Raw genomic sequence first — 13,868 nt, 5'->3', positions numbered from 1 at the left:
AAAGCGTGCATTTAATTTTCCAGGTAACCGAGTAGGAAGATTAAAGTAAGGAAACAATACATAATGTGTAGAATTTAAAAATATGATTTAAAAAACGGATTTTCCTGAGCCTCCCTATGTTACTTTGATGGTTGCTTAACCATAAACAAGAGAACACTGGCTCAGAAGTCGCATTTTGTGATATAGCTACATAAGTTTGGATGCAATTAATCGAAAATGTAAATTCCACCATAAACCTTGCTTTACACTTGCAGCTCACTCAATTAAGAACTTTTGAGTGGGAATAAAAAAGCTTGCAATGGCTAAAATTGCCTTCCATATTTGTCTAAAATGGGGTGTCAAATGACACTTTTTAATGGAACAGGTTTCCTAACAGATGCAAATATTTTAATGTTTACTTTGCAATCCACAACAAAGAAGCTGGCTGTCCAGGTGATAAAAGGCACTTGAATAGGTGCCATGCACTGGAATGGGAATTCATTTTCCTTTTCACCATTCTAAATCTATATTCTTAATGATCGTCCTTTTTATGAATATGTCAAGATAGTAAATTGCTTGTGAAAGTGCTCTAAACTGTCCTTCATTAACAGTGTATCTGCCATTTAAACATGAATGTTCATTTTACGCTGCTGTGCCTTAGTCTGTCTCCCTCTTGGGAACTGGGAGGTGAGAGCAAAGAAAGTTGTTTACATCAACAACTTATTAACAATGCTTCAGTTACAATTACAGAGCTCAACTTATTACAGAGCTCAACTTATTAACAATGCTTCAGTTACAATTACAATATTAAATATCTAAACAATAAGGAATTGTATAATACTGCCACCAACTGGACAAAATTATAATTGAGAATGCTTTGTGGATGCTATATGTCAGGGTGGCCAAACCACAGCTCGCAAGCCGCTTTACAGTTAAAGAGCAGCTTGCAGAGCCTCCTATGCCCTTCCCCCAGCCCATTCTCCACCTACCAGACTTGGCAGTGGGGAGCTCTGGACTTCTGTCCTACAGCAGGATGGTGGCTCTCAGTGCTTCTGCCCAGTGGGGACGAGGCTCTCAGGGCTTGAGTCCCATGGGGTGCACCTGCTGGTGTTTGGGGCTTGAGCCCCACTTTGCTGAAGCCCTGATCCCCAAGATAACCCTCCTCCCTGCCAGGCAGACATCCCAAGCCCCAGCAGGTGTGCCCAGCTCTCTAACTTCTAAAGATTATCAGATGCAGCTTGGAGAGTCAGTAAGTTTGGTCACCCCTGTTTTATATTCTACATCAATATCGGAAAGGTAGTAACTGTTGGAGGAAGATGTGATGAAATGGAACACAAACTTTCCCTACAGTGTCCAAGTTGTATTTCCTTCAACAGTCTATTTTCCATACTGAATCAGACTAATACTCCCAATCAGGTCTGGGAGTCTATGGCAGTGGCCAATGCCTGTTGTTCAGAGAAAAGCAACCAAAACAACACATGATGATTGTGCCTAATCAACTGTGCATTGCTGTGAATGTGCTAGATCATGGAGGTGGGGATGAGAGCACGTTCCTCCCCGATTCCTGTGACTATCATTTTATTCTCTGAAGCAGGTTAGCATGCCCAGGTTATTGGTCAGAGGAGCTTCACTGTCATTTTTTAACTCTAGCAAAAGCTCAGTTTTAATCTAGGCACCTGGTAGAGCAGTGACACCAAATTTACTAGGCTAGTAGACAGGTCAGGACCAGAGTTATAATTCTGTTGGTAATTAGAGGACATTACTGAACATTACTCACAGATGCCAGGAAGAAATGACATTTACTGGATAAAGGCTCTTTAATAGCCTGTTGATTCCTAAAATTAGAAATCACCCAAAAGATTGTGGAGGAGAAAAAACGACTAAAAGTTGCCATTAATTTAGGCCTGGGGTAAGGTCTACCTAGACCAAACCCCCAGAGCTGTTGGTCTACATGCAGTATCCAGCTCCAGCTCTGGTAAGGAACAAGCTCCTCAGAAGCACATGGTTTCATAAAGATGTTGTTCTGAAGCACTCAGATTTCACTGTTATTTGAAAGACAGATCAACTAAAAACATATGGTTTCTAAGCTATAAAAGTTGGAGACAAATACATTTAAGTGGCAAATATTTATTCCAGAACTCAGAGTACAAAAATCTTATCCCCTCAAACAGAATAGCAATTCCTGCTGAAAGCAAGCTATGCTCTAATTTAGATCATCATTTCCATGTTGCTGCTGCTATGGAAATGGAGTCTTCTGTAACAAAGTGAAAGGTACATCCTTTTAAACTAATAAGTAGTTTCTAATTTAGAACCTGATCTTACTTGACTATATTCTCTTTGTGGTTATTTTATGCTTTCCAATAGGGAAATATTTTATCAAGATAACTTCTCTATTACTGTCTAGTGCCTATTACTGCCGCAACATAAGGATGGATGCAACATAATGTATTGTCTTAAGAGTTGCTAACCAGAGTAACAAACCAAAATGCAGACAGTTACAAGCTTATAAAGTGCTTATTATAAAGTGATTCCAGAATACCTTCTAAAAAATTTTCCCTTCTAATCATCTGGGGTAGTCAATTCAGAACTGACTCAGTGGGCAAGGGAGGTAGAATGTACAGATAATCATCAAGTAATTAGATTGAGTACTTTATGTTACAAATAACCAGGGCTAATAATTTAAAACAAGAAGTCTCCTTAATCATAACAAGGCCTTTCTAAAGGCAGATGTTTAGGGGTTCAATCCTCTTCCTAACATAACACCAAGGCCCTTGCCTACACTTGAAAATTTTTCTAGAAACATACTACTGTTGCTAACATCAGCTCAGCTGCACAAGTGTTAGCAACGTTGGAAGCACTACTGGAGACAGACGACTGAGCTGATGCAGATGTTTTAAAAACCGTATCACATAACCCTGTTCAGAGCAAGTCTAATCAACATGGTGTTAAAACACTACCAGCAGCCTACCCATACGTCTGTGATAGAAACGTCATGTAGGCATGCAGCTGAAACATCTTTGGGTGTAGCAGAGTACGTTCCAATACCACAAATAGTGAAACATCCGCCAGGTCACAGCACGTGTGTACACGTAACCTAGTCCATTAGAGAGACTCTGTGCTGAGATAAACTGGCCCCTAGCTTTAGCCCTATGAGCTATGAGAAGTCTAAGGGCTTGTCTACACTACCGCACGGGGTTGATCTAAGATACGCAACGTCATTTACGTGAATAGTGTAGCTGAAGTCAACGTACTTAGATCTACGTAACACAGTGTCTTCACTGTGGTAAATCGACAGCAGATGCTCTCCCATCGACTCTGCTTGCGCGTCTCTTTCCGGTGGAGTACCTGAATTGATGGGAGAGCGCTCAGCAGTCAATTTATCGTGACCCCCACTGTGTCAATTGCTGCCTGCCATCCAGTGAGTAGTGTAGACAAGCCCTAAGAGTTTAATTAATTGGCTTTGTCTTGTCGAGGAGATAAGTAAAAGCTCTCAACATTTAAGGTGTATAATCTAATGTCTCTCAGAATCAAATAGGGTTTAGGGAAGAAGACAGGTAAATTAATGAGCTGATTAAGACAGAAACAAAAGACGACTTTAGTAAAATAAATTTTGGGTGAGGATATAGGGACCAGCTATCAGGATTTGGAACTCACTAACTCTGGGAAATCCATATAGAAAAGCTAATCTATTTCAGCATAAACAGCTGTCTATGAGAAGGTTTTCTGCTTTCTGAAATGATCTCCTGAACTTCTGCAGAACAGTCAGAGCTGAAACCTCCTGACAGGCCAGTAGCAAACTTTTAAGACTGAGCAACTTCCATGTGAAGAACATAGCTGTGATCCTGAGAGAATACACCCAGGAGACTGAGAAGTGAGACTTCAAGGTCCAATTCTAGATCCAAGATCCAGAGCTGTTCGGTCCAGTTTTGAGCTATCAATAACACTTTGTCCCACTTGCTCTTTCTGATGACTCTGGGAAATAGAGATATTTGGGGAAAACATGTAAGAACTGTTGATTTCAATTGCAAAAACAAATCTCTTGAGTTTCCTGGGATTATTCTGCATGATTTTTATGTTTGAAATCTCAGGTTTCACATTTCTTGTCTTCCTTGTTTTTGCTGGAGGTCTCCCTTGGAAAACCCAAAGAAGTAGATTAGGTGCTCTCTTAGCCCTTCATTGCTATGATGGGGTGCTAAATATTTGAAAAAGGGAGCTTGCCTGTTAATTGTTCATTAGGCAGAATACATTGTTAAGTGAGTGGTAACAAAAACAAAACAAAAAAGCATTCAACACTCTGGATCAAAATCACTTTCCCCCTTTCAGGGCTTGTCTTCACTGGAAAGCTGATTCATGTTATAGCTCAAGTAATCCTGTTAATCAGACTCCCATTCACACTCAAACTCCTCTCTTCTGTATTGCTGTACTAGTCACTCAAGTTGGCTGCTATGACTAAGGGCATAGGCAAAACCCCAGTGACCAACTCACAGCTGCTAACATGACCATTCTGTCTCACGGATGCAAGCTAGCACTACTCAATTGTTGCTAGTTCTCTAGTACTCTCCCACAATCCTGCTTGACCATGTGGGACTCCATTTTCACAAGGTATGTGTCATGTCAAACTGCTAAATTCCCAGTCATCCCCAGAATCTTCCGCCACTTCCCGCAGCTCCCATTGGACAGGAGCTGCAAACCACGGCCACTGGGAGCTGTGAGGGGGCCGTGCCTGCGGACGGTCAACGTCAGCAAAATGTCTCGCGGTCCACAATCAGATTACCCTGATGGGCCGCATGCGGCCCGCAGGCTGTCCACCACTGCCCAAGAACAATAATAGAGCACAAACATTTTTTTCATCTTTTGCAGTCACTTTGAAAATTGAGAGTGGAAGCGAGTGGCGTTGCAGACTGACAGCTCTATTGAAATGTATGTGAAATGAATTTCCTTTTTCCAGGCTGTTCCTTGAAGATGTGTCAATATAACAAAGTAACCACACAATCTGGCACAAACTGGCTATCTGCTAACGAAACTCCAGTTACCAAGGTCACATTTTCACTGCAAGGCTAATTTGCGTTGTCTTCGTTTGAGTTACATACCTCACATTAGCATAGCTCGAGTTACAATGGCCACACTATGAAATAACCCTCACACTGGGTTGTCCACAAAGGTGCTGCACTCACTCATGTGTCATGCTATGATTTCTGGGGGTATATCCCACGCTTCTTTGAGCTACAGTAAGGTGAGCTGCTCTATGAATTATTTCCCAGTAAATTGTGGGAGAATTTCTCTGTCCTTTCTGGACACATGGGAAATTGTGGGAAGACATTGGAGGACTAGTGACAATTGATTGGCACTAGCCTGCATCCCATTACAGAGTAGTTATGTTAACAACTGAGGAGCTGTGCTAATTTGAGTTGTAGTCTCTACTCCTTGGAGGGTCAGCCACTTTCAGTTAAAAGCACCAGGTTTTAAACAGCAGACTGTTGGACAATACGGTGGTTTTTTGACAGTAGCATGTTGGGAATACTGCAGAGCACTTGTCCAATTCAAGCACCACTTCCATTTCCAAACGAAAGCAAAGACGAAGTCCTGGCCCTGATGAAGTTAATGTGAGTTCTGCTATTTACATCAACTGTTGTTTTCTTCTGAGCAGATACATCTATGAGGCATCTTAATCACGATATTACCTTTGTCACGAGGAACTTCACTGCATGATGAAGCAGTTTAATACAAACAACAAAGCTGAAGTTTTTAAGGACAACCCGCCCCCCCCCCTTTACAATATTTTCCTTTTCCTCCATGATAACTCTGAGAGACCAACCATTATTGTCTGAGACTTTTCAATGTGGCTTTATTACAAGGTGTGGCATATTCAATTAAGCAATCCCTGAAGGTGAATATCTCATACTGCTTTATAATAAACAAAAGGGTTAAAATAAATAACTTACCTTTAAGAGTGCCAAGGCTACATGAAAGATTATGTTCAGACCCTGAAAAGGAGAAGAAAAAAAGAGAACTGAATCAGTCCCACTGTACCAGGTTTTAGTTCTCCATTAGTTCCCACCATTTATTACCAGGGAGATTTGCAAGATTTTTGTCAGAGTCCTGAGGTACCCCCAAATTTCCCACACTTAAGGCCCCATGAATCAGCTTCCAAACTTCTAGCTGAGGGGGACCGAGAGACTTTGGATTCCAGCGATTTTGCTCTCTTACTGGTCAGATAGGTGCTTTTGGGCAGCCCTCTGTCCTTTGGCTAAGTATCAGTCAAATCTGGTCTCTCGTGGACAGTACAGAATACTACCAGCAATAGACCATTGGGACAGCCTGTTTCTTCAAAGCCAACAGAACCAAATAATCTAGTCAATACAATTTTTGCCAATCCAAAGAAAGCAGCTTGTATCTAAATTTTTTTGTATTAAACACCCACAAAAATCCCAAGTCTTAAACACACAGGTTTTCTAATATCAACTCAAATGTAAGACAGTTCAGAGATCAGGCAGCTGTGTAAATCAGCCCTGTTGTGCTTGCCACTTTCACTACATTGCAAACATATGGTTCTACATACATGAATACATATAATAAAGAAAATAATGATAAAATAATGATGCTCCACTGATTTCTGATCCCCTGAGAGAACACAGTGCTGGAATTGCTAGGCTAGTGGAGCTGAATTAAAGGTACCAGTGCTCCCTCGTAGCCTTTCTAACATACCTTCAACAGGACAGCTCTGCCTTCATCTGGTGCCATTCTGGGTCCAAAGATAAAGATCTAGAGCCTCTTTCTGACTACACATAAAAGTTGTACTGCTTAACTGGTATAGTTAAAGTGGTGCAATCACCTTTGTGTGGATGCAGCTATGTCGGTATAAAGATACTTATACCAGTAAAGGTATTCCTATATGACAAGGCACTGTTATACCAGTATAACTGCATCCACATGAGGGCTTGTCCCAGTATAACTATATCAGTAAAAATATCACACCCCTCACCTATACAGTTATGCCAGTACAACTTGCCAGTGTAGACCAGGCCAAAGGGTACAGTACAGCTGCATTGTGCAGGATCAAACATTCCCTATGTCAATAAAGCAGGCTCTACTATCTAGGACTACTTTGCCACACATAATTCCATTTAACTTTTTACAGGGCTTTGCAATACCTTGGGTATGGTAGATACCGTACTATATAAAACCCACATGTATTGTATTATTTTGACTTTTCTTTGTATTTATCACGATAACTTTACATTTTTTTAGCAAATGTAGATTGTTCAATTGCAGTGTACCTACTACACTGCCTTACTCAGATTTAACATATGAAAGAGTTCCAACAGACTTTCCAAGAAAGAATGTTGCCTTTATAATACACACAGTTATGGGATTATCGCAGGATTTCCTTAGTAATCTCCCCTTGTACAATAACAAGATTTCAATGAGTTCCTTGCTAATTTCACTCTGTAATTTGTTTTAACAATATCATAATGGAGTTTCTGAGGTAATCTCACATATTTTTATTAATTAGGGTTGAGTGACTTGGTTTTTGCAAGGATAAGAGCCCTTAAACTTTTGCCAATCCCTTGAACCAAGCCTTCTTTAAGGTTCAGAAATATTGATTTAAATTCCCTCCATCACATTTCACCTCCAACAGTTTGCTGTCAAGATCTATCCTGCTGTTTAACGCTTCCCTGTTAGCAACATATCAGATTGCCTAGCACTCCTGGGAAACTAGCTCACACGTTGTCAGGGGTTTCCAGGCACGCTGTGTCATTTATAGAGTGGGTTCTGTTAGGAAAACCCAGACACAAAATTGAAGAGGCAGCATGTAAGCCCTAAGGTCCAATAGCATAGGGAGGGCTGTGGAGCCATCTGCTCTGCCCCTTAGAAAAATGCTGCTGGAAGCGGGAGGCAGAAGTAGCCTCCTCCTCGAGGAGCTTGCTGATTCTGCTGAGGAGAAGTCCTCCAAACTGCCCCCTAAACGTGACGCTCTATATCTTAAGTATAAATGCAAAACTGTGGAGTTTGTCGTGTCCTGCACAATCCAGACTTCATCAAAAGCTGAAGAACCTTTTAGAAAGAAGTTTTGTTCGAATGTAAGCTCTGTCAGGCAGGGTCTGTCATGTTTGTGCAGTGCTGAGCATAATGTGGTTGTGGTACACGACTAGAGTTCCGAGGTGCTACCACAATAACATAAAAAAAAGTTGCATTAGCTAACAAGTTGTTTGGTAATTTTATATTTAATCACTATGGCAACAGATCACACATCCTCCACCAGAGGTCAGAATTGTAGCAGCACTGAAACCAGAGGAGCATTTATTGAACAATCCCTAGTTCCATGGGCGATAGCAGCAGTTTAAATATACACCAAAAACGATTTTGTTTATTTTTACTAGAAAAGTGTTAGATTGTCAACCATGCTAACTGAAATTCATGCAACAGGTAAAGCGCTGAAAGCAACAGTCGACGTGCCCAATATTGCCATTCCAGAATCTCTCAACCTGATCCTAGACAGAACATTTTAAGTGGTAAAAATGGTATTTCAAGCTCCATAGCCTTTCAATGCTTGCCTTCTCTGCTGTGACTGCCAACAAGAGTGCCAATCAGTATGGAATTTTCTGTCATTTGTGATATCAATCCTTTAAAAGTGTAACTGAAACCAACAATTCATTTCACATAGTCATCGGATGGTAACAACTTTTATCCACAACTGAACTGGACTAGGTTTGAGCACATGGTTTGTAAATGAAAAGCTCTGTATCTCATAACAGTCACCTGTGTCAAAGTCATAACTGCTGTCAGAATGAACAGTGATGTGCTCAAACAAGAACCTGTCAGGACCCCAGTATCAAAGCCAGGCTCACTAGGTCCATGGGCTGCATCCGGAGCTGCTGCACCACAGCAATGAACTGATATACCACCTTGACCAACAGTCTTACTGCTAAAGGCCTACAGACCGACATCAGCCTACCTCAGGCCCCTGACTGGATGGACAGACAGCATTCTCACTGGGCACCTGGACTATATAAAGACCCCCAACAGGAAGAGGAAGCTATCTGAGCATCAGACCATTGCCTGCTGGTTGCTGCCTAAACCACCTTGCCTTGTTGCTTTGCCTGACCGTACCTTGTTGCCCGCTGCCTCGCCTGACTTCACTCCCTAACCCACTGACCCAACCCCTTGGATTGGATCTTCCAGCTTCTGACCTCTGCAAGAACTCCGACCATTGCTCAGAATACCTCTGATACCAATCCATCTCCTGGCTACCTGACCACCCGCACACACCTGACTACTGCTCTGGACTGCCACCTAGCCCACCTTGGCCAATGGGCATTACAAAACCCCACATATCAGCACGGATTGACTGGCGAAGCAGATTTTGTTATCATATGCCAACACACTGTCCTACTCCTGCAGAATTACTGATGATTACTGTCATGTGCAATTTCAGGCACGAAAGAAGTCCCATAAAAAAAATCAAGAGTGTTGGTCTGTCTTCCCAAGAACTCTTCTCTGTCACAGCTCTAAACATATAGTGTTTCCAGCTCCCCTCTACCATGTTCTTGTTATTGAGGTCACTGTAACAGCTCTTACATCACCTCTCTTCCAATAGACAGCAAAAGGGACGTGATGAGCACCTTCCTGTGCCCTGAAGATCCCCAGCTGCTTTAACAGCCCCTTGGGGTGACTGACAGCCAGTGTAATTGACAGCAGCCCTGACATTGCTCCAAGTTACATTGGGCAACCAGTCAAACCCATAGGCAGCCCAGGATCAGGAGGGCACAAAGTGAGTTAAAACTTCCTATACATACAGCCCTCCTGAGATATGCTCTATGCTCCTTGACTGCAGCCAGTCAACCATCTATGTCAAGAGCCCTGAAGCAGAGAGAGGGGGACCTGTTCCCCTAGGATCCATGCCTGGAACTAACCCTTTGTGCACTGACCTCCCACACTTCCTCCACAGAGACAGAGAAAGGTCAGCAGACTCCATAGCATCACATGCAACCCCTCCTTGGGGATGGCCATCTGCATAGCATGCCCCCCAGCAGCCAGCATGACAGTCTCTGGAAAGATCAACTTCTCTGCAAGCCCCTGAGTGCTGCAGAACAGCTGGAGAGCCTGTGCAGAGGCCTAGTGCCTTTAGCAGGTCTCATGTGATCCATCGGTTTTGGGGAATGAACCTGTTCTAAAATGGGCAACTCTTGTCCCTCCTGCAATGGAAAAGTTTGGGTAAGACTCAGGGAAGGGGAAACTCACGAGTTTACTTCTCCCCAAGGCCCTATCCCAGGGGCTTTTCCAAATGAGGAACTGATATACCCCTCCAGAATCTATCCTGAGTTTCCTGTAGGGCATCATATTCATACAAAGTACAACTTTAAGGCCATAGGGGTAGCGTGAGTAAACAGAAAAGAAAAGTTTTAGAAAAGAAAGCTCACTGACACTTTGTGCACAGCTGGAAAAAAGGAAATGAAACAGATGCGTGGAGGCTGCTGAACAGGTGTATGGGCTTGTTAGGAAGTGATGTTGATAAAATATATGCTAATAAATAGTATTCTCCAAACAAATGAAACATGAATTGTAAACAATATACCTGATGAAATACGGGGATTATTTTTCTAATATTTTTGGTTCTGTCGTAAAAGGCTGAGGTTCCGTTAAAAAAAAAAGAAAAAGAAAATGTTTCCCTCAACTTGATCAAAACCCAAGGTAATTGCCATCTGTGCAAGTTATTTCAAACAGAGGAGCTTGCTGACATGAGGGAGAGTCTGAAATTCCCGTTGTTGGCTGAACGTAGTTGTTGACCACTTCATGTTCAGTTCATTGGGTTCAATTTAAATATTTTCTTCTCACAAGTCAAACCAATTAATCCTCACAGAGGCTCTGGGGCAGAATTTAGGCTCAAATAATTCTAAAATAAGAAAACTCACAGCAGGGGCAAGAAGCTTGATCATATTCCCTTTGTGGAGATTCCTCTGAATTATTCTCTCAAAAGGCTGGAAGGGGGACCCCTCTGGAACAGGCAGGGAGTTCAGTCCCCAAGTCTCTGGAATTCAGGGGCTTAGCTAAAAAAGCATAGGTGTTTTGGTGAAGGTCTTGTGTGGGGGCCCATGGCTTCAGTGGACCCATGATTCCACAGACTCTCTCACTGGCTACCATGCTTTGAATCTCCCTTTCCCTCCTCACCTCTCAGGTGGCTTCCACAGGGTTGCACACACAAGCCAGAGGGATGCAGTATTAGTACTGTAAAGCAATAATGGTGGGGTGATGATGCATGAAGAGAGTTCATCCCCTGTCCCTGCCCACTCCCCCGCTCCGATTCTAACGCCATGAAAGGACTACTGCAGTGCCCAGCTAGTACTCTATGCTACTCTGCATGTGAAGCCAACAGACTGATTTCCCAGGGAATTTTGGGTTCTAACCAGCAAACCAGACACACCAAATTTCATCAAAATTGTAAAATATGTAAAGTTTCAGCTGAAAATAATGTGTGTGTGTGTGTGTACATGCATGCGTGCTGAAGTTAAGACTGAAAATGAGTGTTTGAATGGAATTTTTTTTTTAACTTTACAGTTCTGTTCCCCTAAATGTGTGAGTGCCCTACAGAGGGACTGTGTCTTTTTGGGGGGGACCATAAGGGGTGGGGAGTTCAAGGGGAGTCAAGTTAAATTCACCTGCAGCCAAGATTTCCTCTGCACGGTAGTAACACACTTAAAACTCAGCACAACACTAGGAGAATCCCAAAAGAGGACCAAGCAATCCTCAATAATCCTCAACTTTTAGGTCATGAACATGGCATTAATATCACTTAGTCCAGCATAAGTAAGTGCATCCTTTAGTGAAACATAAACTACTTGTGTACATAAATTCTGAGACTATTTTCTCTATCCACGCCATAAACACCAAAACATACTCACTAAAGTGCATAAGTAAACTACAATGACATGTGATTAAAACCCCCTTTAAATACTCAGGAACAATTAACCATTTCATTACAAGAGCAATCATGTTTTCTGGATTGATGAAGCTGACCTTCCAGTAGGGAAAATAACTGTATATTTTTTTCCCTGGGGCATAAAAGTAACCTAATAGTCACAGTTCATGGGACATCATGTATTTCTCTTTCAAATATAACGAGAGGGTAAGATTAAGTGAGTACTAGGGATATGTTGATTTTTTGTTATGGACTAAACTATTGTGGACTAAAGAAGTTTTAATGAAAAAAATTAATTTATCACAATTTACATGTCAACACTTAGGGTAATTATGAATTAGACAAATATACATTGCAATATGGTTGCTTAGTGCATTTGGGGGTTTGAGCCTTTTCACTCTAAAACTGGAAATGCAGAAGAAAGTGCAACTACTGCTATGGCAGAAGCAGATACGGGATTGAAAAGTGTTTGGCCTTGAATGCTGATACGCTTTCTTTTACAGAACCAATGATTTGGATCAAGTTACTCCTTTATGTATGTTTTATTTCATTGCTTAATTTAGTATTTGAATTCAAATTAACTTGTTATAAAGATCAACAGGCTGGTGCCAAGCTGCTGGCAACCTTCAATAACCCAGTGCGCAGCTGGCTTGTGCAGCTGGGAAGTGGGTGGGGCCACAATAATAGAATAATGGAAATGTAGGGCTGGAATGGATGTCAAGTGGTCAATTATTCCATCTCCCTGCACTGAGGCAGGACCAAGTAACCTAGAATACAGTGATGCAGCACATCTCCTGAAGATCATGTGCCTGTGGGGCTTTTACGGAACCCATGTCCGATTTTCAATCTGTTCTCACCTGGCAGAAGTCCCAAGGGAAGGTATTGTTGGTACTGGCACCTCCCCTCCCAAGGAGGTATCACCACTTTGACACAGATGCCTCTGTGGTCACAGAGCAATGTTCTTAACACGACCACCCACCACCTCAGAGGGTGAATCTGGCCGAACAGATTTAATGGAAATTCATTCAGTATATTCATCTCTGATTTGGGCTTGCACGGAGGTGAATACATGTGGTTTTACTCCTATATAAGGATGGCTTCTAGAAGGAAATAAAAAGGAGATATTGACAAAACATTCTCTACAGCTTACATTCAGATGGGTCAAGTATGTGTTAGAGACATCTGAGTTGCTCCTAAATAACATTTGAAAAATCTCAGACCAAAATGGATAGTATCAAGAGAACCAGTCGTTGTAACTCCGTTTCAAAGTTCCGATATTTACATGTTTCTAATCTGGTTTTTAGAATTTAGCTATTCATCTGAAGCTAATTTGAAGCTGTTTTGTAATTGTGTGTTCAGCTGAACTTGTAAAGGATAATTGGGGTTACAGATTCTAAAAAGGAATTACAATTCTATTTAAATTTTGGATTGGGTCCAGCTGAATGTTTGTTTGGTGGCTACGATTTGTGGGAGCACATGAAGGGGCCTGAGGAATAAATTATGCTTCTTTGCTGACTTTAACTGTATAGAGTAAAAGGTCTGTGGCACAGTCTTCAATTTGTAAGTCATGGAGGCCTCCTGAACATTTTGCAGGGATTGGTTTTGAATTAATTTAATAGATAATAATAATAATTTGCATTTACATACCACTTCTCATAGCTTGGTAAGCACATCTGTGCCTTTGTTGTCTCATCAGTAAAATATGGATACTGAGGTTAAATCCAGCTCTGAAAAGTGACTGTGTAAAAATGTATCTTCTTACTCACAAGATCTATCTGTTCCTTGTGTGTATTCAAAGTCATAGCTGCTTGCTTTACTGACTAAAATAAGCTGTTAGTATTGTTTATTGCTGTTAGTGAGAAGTCAGGGAGAGAAAGCTGGATTCTATTTTGGCTCATCTATCATTAACAGAATTGCTAAATTTCAATTGCAAAATATTTGTTCCTGTTCTGACAGCCAGGAAGAAATCCTA

At 41.7% G+C, this 13,868-nt stretch overlaps 1 protein-coding gene across 5 annotated transcripts in view; it reads right to left on the bottom strand.

The window, feature by feature from the left end:
• RABGAP1L (RAB GTPase activating protein 1 like) overlaps nt 1-13,868 on the bottom strand; it is a 560,046-nt gene that overhangs the window by 137,070 nt on the left and 409,108 nt on the right. For all 5 annotated transcript variants that reach the window (XM_077824229.1, XM_077824232.1, XM_077824228.1 and 2 more), the window contains one exon: nt 5,922-5,963. In XM_077824229.1, the coding sequence (XP_077680355.1) occupies nt 5,922-5,963 (42 nt within the window). The remainder of the gene's footprint in view (nt 1-5,921; nt 5,964-13,868) is intronic.

This window comes from Eretmochelys imbricata, chromosome 8 (genome assembly GCF_965152235.1).
Source record: "Eretmochelys imbricata isolate rEreImb1 chromosome 8, rEreImb1.hap1, whole genome shotgun sequence".
NCBI classification, from domain to species: domain Eukaryota; kingdom Metazoa; phylum Chordata; order Testudines; family Cheloniidae; genus Eretmochelys; species Eretmochelys imbricata.
The sequence above is the reverse complement of the archived record's forward strand: the minus strand, read 5'-3'. Positions and strand labels throughout refer to the sequence as shown.